The sequence below is a fragment of the Oryx dammah genome, unplaced genomic scaffold, assembly GCF_014754425.2.
Source record: "Oryx dammah isolate SB20612 unplaced genomic scaffold, SCBI_Odam_1.1 HiC_scaffold_29, whole genome shotgun sequence".
Taxonomy (NCBI): Eukaryota; Metazoa; Chordata; class Mammalia; order Artiodactyla; family Bovidae; genus Oryx; species Oryx dammah.
Window position 1 is genome coordinate 29,948,446 of NW_024070213.1, and position 22,465 is coordinate 29,970,910.

The window sequence follows — 22,465 nt, forward strand, 5'->3', positions numbered from 1 at the left end:
ATGATAGACATTGTTTACTCCCTTTATTCTCATATCCTTTATGATCTCTCTCAGGATTATAGCATGTGACAAAACATAGAAGGGTGGTTTCCAAAAAATGGTACTTCTTTCTAATTTATTAAGTAAATTTGCAATAACTCAGCTGTCCTAAAATCATGCTTTTTACAAACACACACTATTTTAACATACACTAAATATGACAAATAAAATTTGCTTCAGAATGCCCAATTGAAATATTAGATACTTACTAATAAACAAAGCTTTGTTTAAAATAAAGCTTATTTCACAAACAGAATAAAGTCAACACTTTTTGAATTCTTACATTCCCAGGTTTTAATAAGAATCAAAATTTATATTTTATTTTCATCACCAACCAAGATTTTAAGTGACATATTTTAAACAATAAAACATGCCCAATTCCATCTTCTTAAAAACCTGTCAGGATGTAAAAAAAAACTCTGAAAGCACATGTGTATGTACACAGAAAGAAAGAAAAAAATAGCAAAACAATTGACTGGATAATTGAGATCAAAATTGCCAACTTTATCTCAGTCGATAGTATTATTTTTCAGTCTCAGTTCAGGTCAGTTCAGTCACTCAGTTGTGTCCGACTCTTTGCAACCCCATGAATCGCAGCCCGCCAGGCCTCCCTGTCCATCACCAACTCCCAGAGTTCACTCAGACTCACGTCATAGTTTTAAATGAAGTTAAGTAATCATGTCGATTGCTATGAAGCTAAAGATCAATGCTCAGGAATGCTAAAGCATTCAAATAAGATCTAGGAAGTAAAATGTAAACCAAGTGAGCATACACAGTCAGTCCCCTACACGCGAACCTTCAAGTTTTGAACTTTCAAAGATGTCAGTATGCGTTCACATATCCAATCATGTAAGTTAGTTCATGTGTCTTGCATACACTGTCACGTGTGTGTATCATCTACAAGTGGTTGTGTTTTTGTGTACTTTACTGTGAAAGCGAAAGTGAAAGTTGCTCAATTGTGTCCGACTCTTGGCAACTCCATGGACTGTATAGTCCATGGAATTCTCCAGGCCAGAATACTGGAGTGGGTAGCCTTTCCCTTCTCCAGGGGATCTTCCCAACCCAGGAATCGAACCCAGGTCTCCCGCATTGCAGGCGGATTCTTTACCAGCTGAGCCACAAGAGAAGCCCAATACAACACAGTACAGTACAGAGTACAATAGTGCAGTATCTTTATTTCAAGCACAGGATGTTTGGAAGCAAGCGTCAGAGCAGCGATGATGTAGCTTGCACTGCTAAGAGGCACCAAGCAATAAAGATGGAAACAAAAGTGAAAATAATTGAGAGAGTGGAGTGAGGTTTAAAGATGGTAGAAGTCACTTGTTCTTATAATATTGAACTCCTTGCAACACAAGGCGCTTACTAATAGAGACCTGATAGAACTGGAGGCCCAGAGGAAGGACAGAGACAAGAGGAAGAAGTAACTGAGGAACCGAAAAGATTCACAACACAGGAAAGGGAAAGGGCGTATTCTTAATTTGAGGAGGCACTGTTAGTTTTTGAGGCATGGAACACAAATGCAGAACAGGGCACGATCTAGTGCTACTGTGTCATCTATGATGAGAAAGAAAGTGCTATTATCCAGAAGTCGCTGGATCAGTTTTTCAAGAGGGTAGATGACGTTGAATCCAGCAAGAAACCAGGACCTGTGCCACTAACATCAGGTGTGAGTGAAGTCGCAGCTTGCCCTCTGTCTCCTGTTGCTGACGATCCTTCAGTCTCTCATCTCCCACCCCCTCTCCCTCCTCCTATCAGTAGCTATTCTTGATGGTTCACTCAATGCCAGCCCCTGAGTGCCAGCTCTTGCGCTGTACTACTGTACTTTTCAAGGTATTGTACTGTAAGATGAAAAATGTTTATTTTGTGTGTCTGGGTTTTTTTAATTATTTGTGTGAATGTATAAACCTACTACAGTACAGTATTACAGAACCGATTGTGTTAGTTGGGTATCTAGGCTAAATCTGTTGGATTTACAAACAAATTGGATTTACAAACATGCTCTCAAATGGAACGCATTTGTATGTAGCAGACTTACTATAGAAAGTAACATTTTTTTCACAAAAGTTTCTAATTTGGTTTTGAGGAAAGACTTTAATTTTACTTTTGTCAAATATGGACCGAGTTCATAGCTGGAATGTACCAATGCAGTGCATAAGACAAAAGTTCTGTTTAAAAAAAAAAAAAGGCCGATGGGATATTTTACCATTTTTCTTCCTGTGCCAGAGGATATCTCACAACCAGCAAGACAAGCTGACATGTATGACAAGCCATTGTTTCCACACACAGGGTCCCATACTTTAGTCGGACAGTTACAATCCATGTTGCAGTCAGCAAGAAAATTTTTCACATATAAATTTTGATGTATTCTGAAATGATTCAAAATAATGCCATAGATATTGAAAGAATATTAGAGCTCTTTTTAAAATCTCAATTCACAAGTATATTTCTTCTGCTCCCCAAAATAGAAACAGAAATCTTTCAACTGTCAATATGTGGCCTGGATATCATAACTCTGGCCTAACAGATACCTTGCTTTGGTGACCATAGCCACTTTTTCAATTATTTCTTTCAAGTAAATAAAAGCCAGTAAACAAGCATTAACTGAAAACTTACTATACAGAAAATATTTTTCCAGGTATTAGTCAGAACTCAAAATGAAGATAAATAAATCCCTGTGTTTGGTCCATGCATGCATGCTAAGTTGCTTCAGTCATGTTTGAATCTGTGTGACTCTGAGGACTGTAGCTCACAAGGCTCCTCTCGGTCCGTGGGGTTCTCCAGGCAGGAATACTGAAGCGGGTTGCCATGCCCTCCTCCAGGGATCAAACCCGTGTCTCTAACATCTCCTGCATCGGCAGGTGGGTTCTTTACCACTGGAGCCACCTCCATATGGTGGCAAAATAACAAGAGAGATTATTGCTTTATGAAAGCGATCTCAAGGGCGCAAAATCTGTAAATGCAATTTATAATGCAGATAATATATTTAGCTCCAGAAATGTAACTATTTGAGTAAACAAATACAGTCTTCTAGTAAAAAAAGCTGTTCAGTGATCATCGAGAAGACCAATTCGCAGCTACCCTTAAACAGACACTACTGTGTAAATCCCAGAACCCAGCAGTGAGACCAAAGCACCCTCTGAACCACAGAGACCAAGAATGACGACCTCAGAAGGATAACAGGAGCAGTAAAACTCTGACTGGATGGCTCCTCCCCCAGGTTAGCACAACACCACGTCAAGAGAGCTCCCCTCCACTTATGGTTTCTCTAGTGCGAAAAGAGAGCCCAGTGCCCCCAGACTGTGGAAAGCTTCCCAGGAGGCCCACTCAGGGATCACTGGGGGAATCTACAGAGTCTGACCCTGAGAATATACAATGTATCAAATCATCAGATCATACCTGATGGTTTTTATCATTTATATCTTAATAAAATCAGGGGGAAAAGGGCATAACACAGAGAAAGACAAATATTATATGATATAATTTATATGTGGAATCTAAAAAAAATGACACAAATGAACCTATTTATAAAAACAGAAATAGACTCACAGACATAGGAAACAAATTTATGGTTACCAAAGTGGAAGGAGAAGAGGGATTAAAATTAGAAGTTTGGGATTAACTGATATATACTATGAAAATAAATGGAATTACATAAAAAATAGTTTATGTAAAATAAATAAGAACCTACTATATATCATTGGGAACTATATTCAATATCTTGTAATAACTTATTAGGTGGAGTCGCTCAGTCGTGTCCGACTCTTTGCGACCCCATGGACTGTAACCTACTAGGCTTCTCCGTCCGTGGGATTCTCCAAGCAAGAATACTGGAGTGGATTGCCATTTCCTTCTCCAGGGGATCTTCCCGACCCAGGGATCGAACCCGGGTCTCCCGCATTGGAGGCAGATGCTTTAACCTCTGAGCCACCAGGTAATAACTTATAATAGAAAAGAATCTGGAAAATATATGTGTGTGTGTGTGTGTGTGTAACTGAATCACTTGCTGTACACCTGAAATTAACACATTGTACATCAACTATATTTCAATTTAAAAAGAGGGCTTCCCTGGTAGCTCAGTTGGTAAAGAATCTGCCTGCAATGCAGGAAAACCCAGTTCAATTCTTGGGTCAGGAAGATCTACTGGAGAAGGGATAGGCTACCCACTCCAGTATTCTTGAGCTTCCCTGGTGACTCAGCTGGTAAAGAATCTATCTGCAATGTGGGAGACGTCGTTTAAATCTCTGGGTTGTGAAGACCCCCTGGAGAAGGGAACAACTACCCACTTCAATATTCTGGCCTGGAGAATTCCATGGACTATATAGTCCATGTGGTCACAAAGAGTTGGACCCAACTGAACGACTTGCACTTTATTTAAATTTAAAAACAGATCTAAAAGTCTAATTACAATAGTTTTCCTGTGCTTAACGTAAAATGATAAAAAGAACCCTAGCATGGGAGTCTAGAAACTGAATTAAAGTCCTGGCTTATGACTAGAGTGTGCCTTTTTATACATTTGCTCTGGGAATCACGATAATTGGACATAGAGATAATCTTTAAGATTTTCAGTTCAGTTCAGTTCAGTTGCTCAGTCATGTCCAACTCTCTGTGACCCCATGGACTGCAGCACATCAGGCCTCTCTGTCCAACACCAACTCCCAGAGTTTACTCAAGCTCATGTCCATTGAGTCGGTGATGCCATCCAACCATCTCATCCTCTGTCATCCCTTCTCCTCCTGCTTTCAATCTTTCCTAGCATCAGGGTCTTTTCCACTGAGTCAGTTCTTCACATCAGGTGGCCAAAGTATTAGAGTTTCAGCTTCAGCATCAGTCCTTCCAATGAATATTCAGGACTGATTTCCTTTAGAATGGACTGGTTGGACCTCCTTGCTGTTCAAGGGACTCTCACGAATCTTCTCCAACACCACAGTTCAAAAGCATCAATTCTTTGGCACTCAGCTTTCTTTATAGTCCAACTCTCACTTCCATACATGACTACTGGAAAAATCATAGCTTTGACTATACAAACCTTTGTTGACAAAGTAATGTCTCTGTTTTTCAATATGCTGTCTTGGTCATAGCTTTTCTTCCAAGGAACAAGCATTTTTAATTTCATGGCTGCAGTCACCCACCATCTGCAGTGATTTTGGAGCCCCCAAAAATAAAGTCTGTCACTGTGTCCACTGTTTCCCCATCTATTTGCTATGAAGTAATGGGAGTGGATGCCATGATCTTAGTTTTTGAATACTGAGTTTTAAGCCAATTTTCACTCTCCTCTTTCACGTTTGTCAAAAGGCTCTTCAGTTCTTTTTCACTTTATGCCATAAGGGTGGTGTCATCTGCTTACCTGAGGTTATTGATATTTCTCCCTGCAATCTTGATTCCAGCTTGTGCTTCATCTACCCCAGCATTTCGCATGATATACTCTGATTACAGCTGCATGATGTAATCTGATAAATACTCATATTATGTATTTGATATGATTCTAATCATATAGTCCTTGATAATTCTAAAGAAGCCATTTTATGATGTTCTCAATTTCATCTTAACTAATTACTCCTTTATCCTAGATATGTCCTACAAATAAATTTTTAAAATTCATATCAATATGCAAAATCTTCCTGTGAATGCATGTAACCCTCAAAATGTGAATCTAAAACCATTCAATGATATAGATAGATATATTAAAATAAAATACATAAATTTATAAAAGCATTGCTATACATGTGTTAGGATTCAGTTAAGCTAAATTTAAGCCCATCAAGGAAAGATATAAAGGTGATTGAGATTTTATATATATATATATATATATATATATACAGTCAACTCTTAATTTTACCTATTTATGGTTGTATGAAATGTATGCATAACACATCCTAATACAACCTAAAACCATAGGTAGTTTCTTCATTTTACTATCTACTAGGATATCACAAAGACACACAAACACAATCATTAGACTAACTCTGTGATATATTCCCAACCTTTTTAAATAAGATAGAGAAAGACTACAAATTAACTCCGATAGGCAACTAATCTCATCACGGATAATCATTGTGGAAAATATTAACAGTTGAAAGAGTATAATATTCATTAGAAAATAACATACCCTTCATAAGACGTGGTTATGCCAGCAACTGAAGAACTATCACAGATCATGAAAAAACACAAAAAATGGAGAAGATACTCAGTAAAAGATAACCAACATCCTATGTGGGCAGCTTGTACGACAGTAATCTTGAACTTCTTCATAAATAAACCACCAACTATATATCCAATGCATATTGGAGGGAAGTTATAAATACCTATAAATGCAATTAGAATATTATATACAAAGTGACATAGTGAAGGAACAAATATTATAACACATTGATCTACTATGTCTTACATACAAAATCATTTAGGTCCAACTCATAGTGAAGAAATTTAGTTTAAACTTATCCCCTCTTAGTTACATATTACATGCAGAGAGATTTTTAAATGCCTCACAACATCAAAGTAATTTTGGAAGACTGTTATCACTATCATGTATTTAATTAATAGCAGAAGTACGTAAATTTCTTGTCTGAAAGAGTTATGTTCTATATCTCTTTTCTTAGGATGCAGGTAGAAGTGACAAATCAAAGTCAACCAGCCATTTATTACTTTCTGTTCTTTGGGTGGGATTATATATATAATGATTTGTATGTAATGTATATTGTTAAATCATAAATAGTATGATTTGTATGATTCTACAGCTGTTTATTCCCACTCTGATTCTTAAGAATTTGACTCAGCTCAAGGTATTTTAAAGGTATTTTGCTGAGCCTGTAATTATCAAGTGTCTTTACATTCCATGCCTTACTGCTACTGACTAGCACTCTCCCTCCCTTAATCCCCTAATAAAGGAGAGAAAAAAGGGGGGAAAGACAGCCCTAGGTTGCATCCTTATAATACCAGGGTCTGTCTACCGAATCACATTCTTGGAAGAGCTTAATATCCATTCTTGAGTCCCATACCAGAGAGTCCAATTTAGTATGATTGAGATGGGTCCTAGGTACATGGACTTTTAACACTCTAAGTGATGTGGATACATGTAATCTGGAAATTTCCCTTTCAAAACAGTAAAAAAAAAAAATCTCAGGAAAAACTCGAGGTGGAGTAGAACTATGGAGTTGAGAAATAGACTGCTTCCTGCCATATCAGTAAATAAAGGAGAGCACAGTCCTCAGCAATTGCAGCCACCACAGATGGCGAGCGGGTAAGCCCTGAAGGAACTCAGGAAAGAAAAACTACATGATACCTAGCAGCCATCAGCCTGCAGTCACTCCCTATGGTGAGCCCTGAGGATGTGAAACTCAGCATGTTAAAACACCCTAAACTGGCCCCAGATAGCTGAGATGCACTTCAAAGGAATGATTTCAGTGAGCCCAGACTCTTGTATCTTTCCATAGATAGAAAAGTGCTAAATTCCTTAACTTGCCATATCTGGTTTCCTTTAATTAGCAATCATCTTTTGATGTTTTGACTACCTGCCCTTTGTTGTAAAACTTTATAACCTAGCTTCTCACCCCCTTACCTCTTAGGAGCAGTTCTCTCAGGGGGTTACTTGAGATGCTATTTCCCAAGGTAAAAGTCCTAAAAATTTATCCTGAATAAACCATAATTCTCAGCTTTTAGGTTGTGAATATTTTTAAAATCTGCAGAGATTAGTGTGGTAGCAGGAAAATCAGAATATATGTGCTGCAAAAATCAGAATATATGTGCTGGATATCTCAAAATTCCAGAAGAGGGTCTTCCCTGGTGGCTCAGTGGTAAAGAATCTGCCTGCTGATGCAGGAGACATGGGTTATATCCTGGAGGATCCCACACGCCATGGGGCAACTAAACCCTGGTGCCACAAATACTGAGCCTGTGCTCTAGAGCATGGGAGCTGCAACCACTAAGCCCACATGCTTTTCAACTAAATGAAGCCCACACACTCTAGAGCCCCTGCTCCTCAACTAGAAAGTAACCCCTACTCGCCACAACTAGAAAAAGCTAGGACATAGCCACAAAGATCCAGCACAGGCAAAAATGCATAAATAAATAAATAAAATCAGAGGAGCTGAGGAGCTAAGTTAGAAACCATGGATTTAATGGATTGGAACCAAAAAAGCAAAATCTGGGAGTGAAATACAACTCCTGATCAGTTAACTGTCTTACTTTTTATATGAACAAATTACCAATGTGAAACTTTTATCACTCGTGCATTCCCCAAGATTTCTACAAACATTTCAAATTTGCATTCTGACTAGGGAAAGACCCAAGTGTGTTAGTCACTTAGTTATGTCCAACTCTGCAATTTCATGGACTGTAGACCACCAGGCTCCACTGTCCATAGAATTCTCCAGGCAAGGATACTGGAGTGGATTGCTATTTCCTTTTCCAGGGGATCTTCTCAACCCAGAGATTGAACCTGGGTCTCCTGCATTGTGGGCAGATTCTTTACCTTCTGAGCCACCAGGGAAGCCCAGAGAAAGACCCAAAGAGAAAAAGAAAACAGGATTCTATGCCTACTTCCCTTCCCTACCCTCTCATGATTTCCCTGGAAGCAAAAGGGGGAGAGTACCAGAGACAAAAGTATCCTAACAGATTTCAGTTGAGGAGTTTCCTAGATTCATCATCACACTGTTCAGCATTTCATGGGGGAAAAAAGTGGGCTACTAATACAGAGAAGAACAAACATACCAAGGAGAAAGATTGCCTCTGAAGCTGATTTTCCATAGTGCTGTTCCATATATTTAGGCATGAAGGAAATCATACTGACAAATGCGTTGAACTGCAGCACACTTATCAGTATGAAAAGCATGTAAATTGGGTTGCATAAAAGACTTTTCATGAAGGGTAAAAAATCTGAAAGGAAAGAATGACAAAGGTGTCAAACTAACTTGGCTTTGCATTTTACGACTGACTTTTTCTGAAATATCAACCTCCCCTCTAAATTCTGTTTTCCTCTTTTGTAACACACATTACAAATGTGACTGATTTTATTCTTCTTACCCTTTGAAAGGTAAAGTGGTATCATTGTTTTGGTAGCTTCTGCAAGTCAGTGAGGCTGCTGACTGGACAGGGATCAGAACACAATCATTTACCTTCACTAAGTTACTATCATGCCTTCAGGAAAAAGCATATGAGTAAAATATTGTTCGAGTTCACACCATTTCCTTTTTTATCCTTCTTTTTTGCTCTGCTACTATCCTCTCTTCTCTAGATATCATCTAGCATGAGAGATCCTTGTTCTCTTGTTCTGTTCTCTGAAGTCAGGAGAGAAATTAATTCGATAGAGAGGTATCACAATTGATATTATCATTCCTGAGCATTTAAAATGAAGATACATGTGGAAATTCACAGCATAAAAATTTTCTCAAGTACTAGATTCTCTGCTTCTGCAATACAATTTTGGTGGTTCTGCTTATGGTTCACACATAATCTCTTAAAATAGGTCTCATGCCTGAACCCTGATTCATTTGGTATATACTAAGAATACACCATGCCAATCATTTGGTATATACTAAAGATACATTGTACATACTGTGTAAATGCTTTAACCAAAACATTTTCCTGTTTGTATGGACTAAGAAAGCTCAGAGTCAAATTTGTGACCTAGCTCTGGCAAAGATTCTGGGTCATGCTGCCTGCATTTGGGGTCAAAGTGTCACTTATGGTTTCTTTTTACTTCTCCTATCTTGACATTCTTCATCTTGATTTCCTTACTTATCATATACTATCTTAGTTTGCTTCATAAACTGCCTAATAACCATTCTAGAACAAAGTATCAATAAATAAACTGGAAGAGAAGGAAAGAAATGAATCTAGTTGTAGGATTCATATTTATGAATAAAGTCATGGCCAGGAGAAACTTGTGTCAGAGCTCTTTGAAGCTTCTTAAGCTACCTGTGTTTGTTGACTGCTGCTGCTACTGCTGCTAAGTCGCTTCAGTCGTGTCCGACTCTGTGCGACCCCATAGATGGCAGCCCACCAGGCTCCCCCATCCCTGGGATTCTCTAGGCAAGAATACTGGAGTGGGTTGCCATTTCCTTCTCCAATGCATGAAAGTGAAAAGTGAAAGTGAAGTCGCTCAGTCGTGTCCGACTCTTAGCTACCCCGTGGACTGCAGCCTACCAGGCTCCTCCGTCCATGGGATTTTCCAGGCAAGAGTATGGAGTGGGGTGCCATTGCCTTTTCCGTGTTTGTTGACACTCTGTTCTAATAGATGAGTCTCAGTAGTTTCTATTTATTTTCTAGATTTCTTATACTGAGTTAAGCCGTTGTTATCCTTTCCTCTATCAAATATAGAGAATTACATGACCTGTCACTTTTCTTTTTCTGCCTTAGCTTCCAAGAAGCTCACAGATAAGCTAGTATTTTTGTTTCAGAACTATATAGTACTTATTTTGATTAGCGTGTATCTTTCCTCTTTTTTTCCTTGGTTTGAATTTCTTTTTTAATTAGATCTACACTCTCTATTGGAGAAGGCAATGGTAACCCACTCCAGTACTCTTGCCTGGAAAATCTCATGGACAGAGGAGCCTGGTAGGCTGCAGTCCATGGGGTTGCAAAGAGTCAGACATGACTGAGCCACTTCACTTTCACTTTTCACTTTCATGCATTGGAAAAGGAAATGGCAACCCACTCCAGTGTTCTTGTCTGAAGAATCCCAGGGACAGGAGAGCCTGGTGGGCTGCCATCTATGGGGTCGCACAAAGTCGGACACGACTGAAGCGACTTAGCAGCAGCAGCATGCTCTATATAAAATAGTTTTTTAAAGCAAATGGGGACAAATTTATTTACTTACTTATTTGAATGCCCAGGTTGACATAAAATTTTATAGAAATGCTGATCTGAGATAATTCAGCTTCTAAATAATATTGCTTTTCATATAATAGCATGTGAAGAATAGCCTGAAGAATCAGGCTAGCTAGAAATTGACTGCTGTCTGCTAATATCAAATTGTCTTCATGTAGCCTAGCACACTGTAATGTTAGACTAAAATACAGACACAATTATAGAAAATATAAAGTAAATTATATAGACTTGAAATGTTTATATTTGCCTTTAGTGATTCCATCCCTTTTCTTCTTGATGTCTTCTTGTTTCTCTTTGTCATTTTTAATGATCTCAGCATTATGCTCTTGTCCTTCCTTTGGAAGTGTTTTGGGCAAAAAGAAAAAAGGAATGGCAGTGAGCACATTCACTCCTGCACAAATCAAAAAGCCAATCCACCATGCACCAACCCAACGAGTATCAGTGGGAGTTATGGTCAGATCATCTGTAAAGAGATATACACATTTTTTTATTAGCTTAAGTCATTATTTCCTGTACAAGCTATAGAAAATTATTACCATTACAACTGTCAAGTTCTAGCCAAGTATAGAATTTGCATAAAATTCAAACATCGATAAAACTTGTCTGAAAACATATGGTATTATAATATGCCTAGCAGTAAACTAGTTTGACTATCTGTCCTACAAGGTAAGGAATTAATAAATAGGTACAAGGGCTTCTCAGGTGGTAAAGAACCCCCTGCCAATGCAGGAGATGCCACAGACTCGGGTTTGATCCCTGGATCAGGAAATTCCCTGGAGTGGGGAACCCACTCCCATATTCCTGCCTGAGAAATCCCATGGACAGAAGACTGGTGGGCTACAGTCCATGGGTTTGCAGAGAGTCAGACACAACTGAGCACACAAAAAAATATATAAATAGGTATATATTAATTAGCTATAAGGGGACTTCCCTTAGAGCTCAGTTAATAAAGAATCTGCCTGCAATCTGGTTTGATTCCTGGGTCAGAAAGATCCACTGGAGAAGGGATAGATTACCCACCCCAGTATACTTGGGCTTCCCTTGTGACTCAGCTGGTAAAGAATCCGCCTGCAATGCGGGAGACCTGGGTTTGATCAGTGGGTTGGGAAGATCCCCTGGAGAAGGGAAAGGCTACCCACTCCGGTATTCTGGCCTGGAGAATTCTACGGACTGTATAGTCCATGGGGTCACAAAGAGTCAGTCACAACTGAACGACTATCACTTTCACTTTCTACTTGTTATCCACAAATGATTGCTTGATTTTAAAAAATTCAAACCGATGTGCTTAAATCTCCTGAAAAAAAAAAAATGATTTGTGCGATAGCATGAGTATTGGATTCTGTGTTAGAACATCAGCATTTTATCATGCTCTCCTGTTCACTGGTTTGAAATACTTAAAAAATTTTTTAAACTCCTCAACCTCAACTTGGTCACCTGAAAAGTAGAGATTCTATCTGAGGGTCAAGTAAGCAAAATTTAAATGTGATAACATACTTGATGATGCTTTGTGTACTATTTATAGAAATTGTATAGATTTTATGGAATTACCTGTGTTCACCGATTCAGTGTCAACATAAACTTTTGCACAGAATGATGCTAATGAAAGACCAATCAAAGGACCAATGATAGCTCCTGTTTCGATTAACCCTAAAAATGAAGGTAAACGCAAGTTATGGTAAAGTACTACACCCACATAAAGAGTTCTAATCCCATGAAGAGTCTGAGGATCGAATTGTTTTTACCTTAGATATTTTTGCCTTATGTATTCAATCTGTTGGAAACTCACTTGGTTTACAATAAGTAACACGGTTGTTTCTTTAAATGTTGAAAAAGGAATCTCATAATTTGACGCCACTTTCTCTAGGCCTCCAAATGCTCTTTCACACCAGGTTACAAGTAAAGGCTTGTGATTAGAAGTGATTGGCTGCAGCAGGATGAGGATATTGTATGCAAACTCCCTTCTCCAAGATGAAAATATCCCTTTTCACTTATGAAAGACTAACTTAAAATGATCAGAGTATTTGTATGACTCCATTCCTTAATAATAATTTTGAAATGAAACTAAGGAAATGTGAACCTTTAAATTCTATGGCATCATATTCCACAATCTCAAATTGACCTGGTAAATTGATAAGACAAAGATTAGATTAATAGACTGTCCATATTATGATTCAAAACCATTTTCTCTTGTGGTATTATAGGTTGGTTAGAGTGATGGCCTTTTATGGTGAATTCTGTTGCGTTTTGTGAGTTAACCATTACTGTGTCCCATTTTGGAATAGAATTTTCAATACTGTATCATGAGTGGATATCTTGATTACAGCTGAGAACTTGCTATTGAAAAAGTCACATTATAGAGCAAAACCCTTTTGATGTTTTCCACAGTCATATTTTTGAATGAATTTTAAAGCAATATCAGGTTATGATAAATTTCTTGTGGCATATTTTCAGAAAAATTTCACTCCCAAATCAACAACTTGATAATGTCCTTAAATACACAAACTTCTAAATTTTGATAAAATCTAATTATCTATTTTTTTCCTCTTGTTGCTTGTGTTTTTGGTTTCATATTTAAAAACTGTTGTCTAATTCAAAGTCATGAAGATTTACACCTGTGTTTCCATCTAAGAGTTTCACAGTTTACCTCTTACATTTAGGTCTTTTATCTATCTTGAGTTAAATTTTTGTATATGGTACCAGGTAGGAATCCAACTTCATACTTTGGCACCTGGATAGCCAGTTGCCCTTTAACCATTTGCTGAAAATAATCTTTTCTCATTGAATGATCTTAACATCTATCTTAAAGTCAAATAGCTGTAGAGGTATGGGTTTATTTCTAGACTAGCACTTCTATTCTATTGACCTATATATCTACCCTTGTGGCAGAATCACAATGTTATTATTATAATTTTGTAGTAAATCTTGAAATCAGAAGTGTGAGTCTGTTTTTATTTTTTTAATTTTATTTATTCATTTATTTTTGACTGTGCTGGATCTTCGTTGCTACCTGTGCTTTTCTCTAGCTGTGGTGAATGGAGGCTACTCTTATTGCAGAGCACAGGCTCTAGGGCACACAGGCTCAGTAGCTGTGGTACGTGGATTTAGTTGCCACAGGCATGTGGGATCTTCCTGGACCAGAGATCAAATCTGTGTCCCCTTCATGGGCAGATGAATTCCCAACCACTAGACCACTGGGGAAGTCCATTGTTCTTATTTTTTAAGGCTGTTTTGGATGCCCAGTGCCCCTTGCATTTGCATTTGCATTTTAAGATCAGCTTGTCCATTTCTCCAAAAATAAAAGCAACTGGTATTATAATTTTCCTAGGCATTGCACTGAATATGTAGATCAATTTAGGGAATACTCTCAAGTTAGAATACTTTAACTTTTTCTGGTTCTATCCTCACTTATAATGATACTTCTCTTCCATCTTACTGTCATATCCTTTCTTATCCTCCTCATCCCCCTTCATCCTTACTTGACTTTTTACTCATCTGGATTGTTATCATCAGCTATCTCGTGACTTGTCTATAATTCTGAGTCTACAGTGGTCCTTCCCTGCTTCCGTTAAAAATCAAGGCATGAGCTTCTTCAACTTTCTTCCTCGTTACTTCAAAATAGATCTTCATTTATTGCCTATGCCTTCTCCATAGTTCTATGTGTTCGTCCACCCTGCACACACCTGACTTCTTGATGCTAACCCTTTCTGTCTTCTCTGATGTCTTGTTCAACCAAACACTCTCTCTTGTGTATCTGTTCAATCTCCCTCATCCACTGATTTCTGCAATATATCAAATTCACACTGATTTCTTTCTACTGCATCTACTTCCTCACCACTCACTCTATGCAAATGCTATCACTTTCTACTCAAAAAACTCTCAGTGATCTCTTTGCCACTTGTCTATGTTAGTTGCTCAGCCACTTATCTGTTGTCCTTTTCATGGTCTTCATCTTCTTATCTGACCAGCTTTCTTTTGAAGCTCTTCTTAAGACTCAGAAATCTATACATTCATCTATTATTCTACTTTTTTCCCTTATCATTACCCCTTTTTAAAATTTTCTTCCTTCTACTTCCTCCCTTACTTCCTTCTACTCTACAAATAAGAATTGTTGCTTTAGTATATTATCCTGGGACCTTTCACTATATAGAATAAGTCATCCTATCACAATCTATTTCTCACTCTTGATTTTATTTTTGTCTCTGTATTGATGATTCTCAAATTTTACATCTAGCTTTTATATTCTCTCCTAAACTCTAGAGACATACATGGAAATTTTTTCTTGGTATATAGCTAGTTAAATTATACCTGGCCATATTTATTTCACTTTCCCCTAAGTTTAATGTAATTTTTCAAATTTAATTATATACATATTTATCAAATTTTATTTATTTATAATTATGTAGTTATTTGGTTTCCCAGGTGGCTCAGTGATAAAGAATCTAACTGCAGATGAGGGTTCAATCCCTGGGTCAGGAAGATTCCCTTGAGGAGAGCATGGTAACCCACTCCAGTATTTCTTGCCTGGAAAATCTTGTGGACAGAGGAGACCAGAAGGCTACAGTCCAGATAGTCACAAAGAGTTAGACACAACTTAGCAACTGAGCACATGTAGTTGTTTATATACTAAATTTTACATGGACAATGTCTTACTCATCTTAATACATCTAGAGATTATCAGTTGTTTCTATGTATTATATACTCTAATATTTGTTGAAAAAGAAATATATATTTTAACAAGGCATTTGTTAATTTATTGCAGGTAAGCATTTTGTATTCTTTCAATATAAGTATGTAGAGGGATTTGAAAGGATTGAATAGAAAGACACTGAAAAAGATTATTACAAAATCAATAAGTCATCAAAAATCTCCCAAAGTTGCTTCAAATAATGGTTCCTAAATATTTTAACTCCTCATTATGTGTAGCTCTGTTCCTACCTTCTCTCACCCTCTTTGATTTTTCTGGTTTTAGAAAGCTATTTCAACATTAATAGCAAAATGTCCCAGTATTCAAAGTTATGATTTTACAACTAACAACAGATGGAATAACTAAGGAATATAAACAAATTATATACAATAAATTAAGACCTTTTAGGAGATTGTAAGGCAACATACAAAGGTGGATGTTAAGTTGCCTATTGTGGGAGGTACTGATAGATTTTAGGAAAGGAAATTTCAGGAAACATAATCAAAGGTCTGAAGACAGATATTTATGGAAAATGTTGTAGAGAGGTTGTTATATCATAGAGAGATTGTGATAAAGAGAAACTATATAGGAAACTAGTAAATTGAGGGCAGAACTAGGAATAAGTGGAGGGCTCATATTTAATAAAGAGTCAGCATACTTCATCAACATGAGAGAGAAGACACTTAACATATTTGAGAAAAATTATATTGCAAAAATTTTAATAAGAAATTGATTTTAAATACTACAGATCAAATGACCAATATCAAAGCTAACAAAGACCTGAACAAAAATAGAAGTAATGAAAATTGAAAGATTTTGAATAAATGACATTTTAGAGAAAATACTGCTAAATTTCTTCACAGATTGGGTAAACATTTGTGCCAAGAAACTGAAGAAGGCAAATAGAACTCTAGGAGAGCTAGATTATTGGTATTTTCAATAGTAAAAAGCAATTTTAGCAAAGTGGCTTACTTGGAGATAGCCTATAATTGCTCTGTTCAACAAACATTAATTGATGGCCAATTGCACCAAAGCACTCTGTTCAACATTCTGGAAATGCCTAAGCATCTAAATAAATAATTCATATCCATGCTCAAGGAAATTACTGAAAAGAGGCTAAGGTAGATTTTCCAACTCACCAATATACAAAGGAGAGTTTTCAGATTTGGCAAAATCTTCTATGTAGGAAATACCCAAAGGCATGATGGGAGTTTCACCAATTCCACGTATAATATTTCCAACTAATACATACACCCACATTAATGATTTAACTTCCTTCACACATTCTGCATTAAAAGAAAAAAGGCGTTGCATTAGCATTTGAGTAGCAAAATATTAGCAATATTTAACTTTTAGTTTTTGGTAAGCATGTCACAGTTCTTATCTGACCCCAGCACTTTTACCAACAACTTACTATGCCAGAGTCTGGATGGGAGGGGAGGCTGGGGGAAATGGACACGTGTATATGTATGGCTGAATCCCTTTGCTGTCCACCTGAAAGTATCTCAACATTGTTAATCAGCTATTTTGTTGTTGTCATTTCACTGCTACATCATGTCTGATTCTTTGTGACCCCAGGGACTGTAGCCAGCCAGGCTTCTCTGACCATGGAATTCTCCAGGCAAGAATACTGGAGTGGGTTGCCATTTCCTTCTCCAGGGGATCATCCCAACCCAGGGATCAAACTCATATCTCCTGCATTTCAGGCAGATTCTTTAGCACTGAGCCACCTCAGGGAAGCCCGTTAATCAACTCTTTCATTGTTGCTGTTTAGTTGCTATGTTGTGTTCGATCCTCTGAGACCCCATGGACTGTAACCCACCAGGCTCCTCTGTCCATGGGATTTCCTAGGCAAGAATACTGGAGCAGGTTGCCATTTCCTTCTCCAGGAGATCTCTCTGACTCCAATATAAAACAAAAAGTTATAAAAAAAATATTGAATTCAAAGCAATATTGCATAAAGTGAAAAAAATTTACTATACCAGCAAAGACTCATTGGGCCATCTTTTTTGCATTTTCAAACAAATACTTAGGTATGGCCAACAATAAGTGGTATCCTGGAGCCAGTTCCTACTGGGTTAGGAGAGATGAGTATACACATCTCTTCCAAATTCAGTATTTAGCAGTAGTTTGGTGAAAGTATTTACACCACAGAAATTTACAAAACTAAAAATCATAGCTTTTTTTTCCCCTCCAGAGACTTAATTTACTAGCAACTACTAAACTTAGTTAACTGCTATAACTGCTACCCAATTTATATACAAACTTTGGGGAGAGGAAGAAACACAGATATCTCTTTCTAGAATTGTTACTATAAGATTTAAGAGTTTAAGTTCTCTACAGTTATAATCATTTTATAGAAACTAAAAATATTTAACTGGGTAGTAATATAGAGTCCACTATGTACTTGACCACCAAATAACTTTTTCTAAAATTGAAGTACAGTGACTTACAATACTCTATTAGTTTCAGGTGTACAACATAGTAATTCAATGTTTTTATAGATTATACTATATATAAGGCTACTATAAAATATTGCCTATATTCCCTGTGTTATACAATATATCCTTTTGTCTAATTTATTTTACCTAGTAGTTTGTATCTCTTAATTCCCTTCTCCTGTTTTCCCCTATCCTATCCTTCTCCCCACTGGTAATCACTAGTTTGTTCTCTGTACTTATGAGTCTGTTTTGGATTTGATATATTCATTCATTTGTTTCATTTTTTAGATTCCACATATAGGTCAAAACATACAGTGTTTCTCTTTTTCTGACTTATTTTGCCAAGCATAATACCCTCCATGTTGTTTTAATGGTAAAATTCCATTCTTCTTTGTGGCTAACATATTCCATTGTGTATATACCACATCTTTATCCATTCATCTGCTGATGGATATTTAGCTTGCTTCCATATCTTGGCTATTGTAAATAATGCAACTGTGAACAATGAGATGCATGTATCTCTATGAATTAATATGTTTGCTTATATATATATATATATATATATATACACACACACACACAGGACTAGAATTGCTGAATCGTAAGGAAATATTAAAAAGCAGAGACATTACTTTGCCAACAAAGGTCCGTCTAGTCAAGGCTATGGTTTTTCCAGTGGTCATGTATGGATGTGAGAGTTGGACTGTGAAGAAAGCTGAGCACCGAAGAATTGATGCTTTTGAACTATGGTGTTGGAGAAGACTCTTGAAAGTCCCTTGGACTGCAAGGAGGTCCAACCAGTCCATTCTGAAGATCAGTCCTGGGTGTTCTTTGGAGGGAATGATGCTGAAGCTGAAACTCCAGTACTTTGGCCACCTCATGCGAAGAGTTGACTCATTGGAAAAGACCCTGATGCTGGGAGGGATTGGGGACAGGAGGAAAAGGGGACAACAGAGGATGAGATGGCTGGATGGCATCACTGACTCGATAGACATGAGTTTGAGTGAACTCCGGGAGTTCGTGATAGACAGGGAGGCTTGGCGTGCTGTGATTCATGGGGTCACAAAGAGTCGGACATGACTGAGCGATTGAACTGAACTGAACTGAACTGAAGGAAATGGCTACCCACTCCAGTATTCTTGCCTGGGGAATCCTATTGACAGAAGAGCCTGGCAGGCTGTAGTCCATGGAGTCACAAAGAGTCAAACACGACATAGCCGCTGAACACCAATATGTTAGCTCTATTTTTAATCTTTTGGGGACTTCCATACTGTTTTTCACAGTGGCTATACAAATTTACATTCCCATCAGGGGCCTACAAGAGTTCCCTTTTCTCTGTATCATCACCAACATTTGTCACTTGTCATCTTTTTGAGGACAACTATTCTGGCAGGTGTAAGATGGTAGCTCATTGTGGGTTTTGATTTGCATTTTCCCAGTGAGTAGTAAACTGTGCCACCTGCAGAAGTGAGGGTCCTGAACACAGCTGGATCTTGAAATTTCTTGTGAGGCTATCTGTCAGTCATGTCCAGTCCAGAAAATCATAATTTCCATTTCTTGGTATTCATATTTTATCTTGGCGAGCATAGAGATTTATGTCTGTAGATATTAAGCAAATTATAGGTTTCCTCTAAGGCAAAAAATGAATATACCAAGGAATCAAAGAATCAACACACTCTCCTGGAGGCACACCATACTGGGAAGGCACACCATATGGAGGCACACCATGTTTATCTACTACAAAGCACATTAAGAAAAATAGGAAATAGGACATGAATCATTCTTTGGTAAAAAAAAAAACAAGCTCAAGGAGAACACAGGCTACTGCTGATGTCACTGTTTCCCTTTGTTTCCCCAGGGGGTTCCTTTAGCTTAGAGTTTCTGAGACAGCTATTCTTAAACTCCTTTGAACTATTTAGAATAAGGACCCACTATATAATAGCACAGGAAACTCTACTCAATACTTAATAATGGCCTATAAGGGAAAAGAATCTAAAAAAGTATGGATATGTGTATAACATTCACTCTGCTCTATACCTGAAACTAACACAACATTTTAAATCAACTATACATCAATGAAAATTTAAAGAAAAATAAACTATTTTGCTTTCCTCTTATTCCATCCTGGTAGTGAAATTTCCAACCTAGGGAACCACCATAACTTTCACTAATATGAATCCAGCATGAAAATGTCCCCATCACAGGAAAAGAAGTTCTGGTCTGAGGCAAGTAAGTAGGGTCACCTCTTTGCTATAGAATATCAACTGTTTGCTATTCCGTCGCTCAGTCATGTCTGACTCTTTGTGACCCTAGAGACTGCAGCACACCAGGCTTTCCTGTCCCTTCACTATCTCCTGGAGTTTGCTCAAACTCATGTCCATTGAGTTGGTGATGCCATCTAACCATCTCATCCTCTATCATCCCATTCTCCTCCTTCCCTCAATCTTTCCCAGCATCAGGGTCCTTTCCAGTGAGTCAGTTCTTTGCAACACGTGGTCAATAATATAACACAAATCTTAAGAATTTTCTTTCTACCTGTAGCCTACCAGGCTCCTCTGTCCATGGGATTTTTCAGGCAATAGTCCTGGAGTGGATTGCCATTTCCTTCTCCAGGGGATTTTCCCAACCCAGGGTTCGAACCCGGGTCTCCCACATTGTAGACAGACGCTTTATCATCTGAGCCACCAGGGAAGTCCAGATAATTGTATAGACCCAGATAATCATGATGATGTGATCACTAATCTAGAGCCAGACATCTTGGAATGTGAAGTCAAGTGGGCCATAGAAAGCATCACTCGGAACAAAGCTAGTGGAGGTGATGGAATTCCAGTTAAGCTGTTTCAAATATGAAAGATGATGCTGTGAAAGTGCTGCACTCAATATGCCAGCAAATTTGGAAAACTCAGCGGTGGCCACAGGACTGGAAAAGGTCAGTTTTCATTCCAATTCCAAAGAAAGGCAATGCCAAAGAATGCTCAAACTACCACACAATTGCACTCATCTCACACGCTAGTAAAGTAATGCTCAAAATTCTCCAAGCCAGGCTTCAGCAATATGTGAACTGTGAACTCCCTGATGTTCAAGTTGGTTTTAGAAAAGGCAGAGGAACCAGAGATCAAATTGCCAACATCCTCTGGATCATGGAAAAAGCAAGAGAGCTCCAGAAAAGGATCTATTTCTGCTTTATTGACTATGCCAAAGCCTTTGACTGTGTGGATCACAATCAACTGTGGAAAATTCTGAAAGAGATGGGATTACCAGACAACCTGAACTGCTTCTTGAGAAATCTGTATGCAGGTCAAGAAGCAACAGTTAGAACTAGCACGGAACAACAGACTGGTTCCAAATAGGAAAGGGAGTACATCAAGGCTGTATATTGTCACCCTGCTTATTTAACTTCTATGCAGAGTACATCATGAGAAACGCTGGACTGGAAGAATCACAAGCTGGAATCAAGATTGCTGGGAGAAATATCAATAACCTCAGATACGCAGATGACACCACCCTTGTGGCAGAAATTGAAGAGGAACTCAAAAGCCTCTTGATGAAAGAGAAAGAGGAGAGCGAAAAAGTTGGCTTAAAGCTCAACATTCAGAAAACGAAGATCATGGCATCCGGTCCCATCACTTCATGGGAAATAGATGGCGAAACAGTAGAAACAGTGTCAGACTTTATTTTGGGGGGCTCCCAAATTACTGCAGATGGTGACTGCAGCCATGAAATTAAAAGACGCTTACTCCTTGGAAGAAAAGTTATGACCAACTTAGATAGTATATTCAAAAGCAGAGACATTACTTTGCTGACTAAGGTCCGTCTAGTCAAGGCTATGGTTTTTCCAGTGGTCATGTATGGATGTGAGAGTTGGACTGTGAAGAAGGCTGAGCACCAAAGAATTGCTGCTTTTGAACTGTGGTGTTGGAGAAGACTCTTGAGAGTCCCTTGGACTGCAAGGAGATCCAACCAGTCCATTCTGAAGGAGATCAACCCTGGGATTTCTTTGGAAGGAATGATGCTAAAGCTGAAGCTCCAGTACTTTGGCCACCTGATGTGAAGAGTTGACTCATTGGAAAAGGCCTTGATGCTGGGAGGGATTGGGGGCAGGAGGAGAAGGGGACGACAGAGGATGAGATGGCTGGATGGCATCACGGACTCGATGGATGTGAGTCTGAGTGAACTCCAGGAGATGGTGATGGACAGGGAGGCCTGGTGTGCTGCGATTCATGGGGTCGCAAAGAGTCGGACATGACTGAGCGACTGAACTGAACTGAACTGATAGACCAAATCTTCAGTATAAACCCATCCTTCTAAGATGCTTTCCACAATGGAATTAACTTTACAGTGGCCCTTGGTAGGATGTATTAGACTTATTTTTTTTAATATCTGTTTATTTATTTGGCTGCAACAGTTCTTAGTTATGGCAGGTGGGATCTTTTTAGTTGCGGCATGTGAACCTTTAGTTGTGGCGTATGGGAACTAG

At 38.2% G+C, this 22,465-nt stretch overlaps 1 protein-coding gene across 1 annotated transcript in view; it reads right to left on the bottom strand.

Annotated features, from left to right (window-relative positions):
* Positions 1–22,465, bottom strand: part of SLCO1A2 (solute carrier organic anion transporter family member 1A2) — a 52,903-nt gene that overhangs the window by 15,404 nt on the left and 15,034 nt on the right. Inside the window, exons 5-10 of the mRNA XM_040235303.1 lie at positions 16,687–16,833; positions 12,412–12,510; positions 11,111–11,326; positions 8,746–8,910; positions 6,146–6,341; positions 2,243–2,405 (exon numbers count right to left, since the gene is read on the bottom strand). Coding sequence (XP_040091237.1) covers positions 2,243–2,405; positions 6,146–6,341; positions 8,746–8,910; positions 11,111–11,326; positions 12,412–12,510; positions 16,687–16,833 — 986 coding nt within the window. The remainder of the gene's footprint in view (positions 1–2,242; positions 2,406–6,145; positions 6,342–8,745; positions 8,911–11,110; positions 11,327–12,411; positions 12,511–16,686; positions 16,834–22,465) is intronic.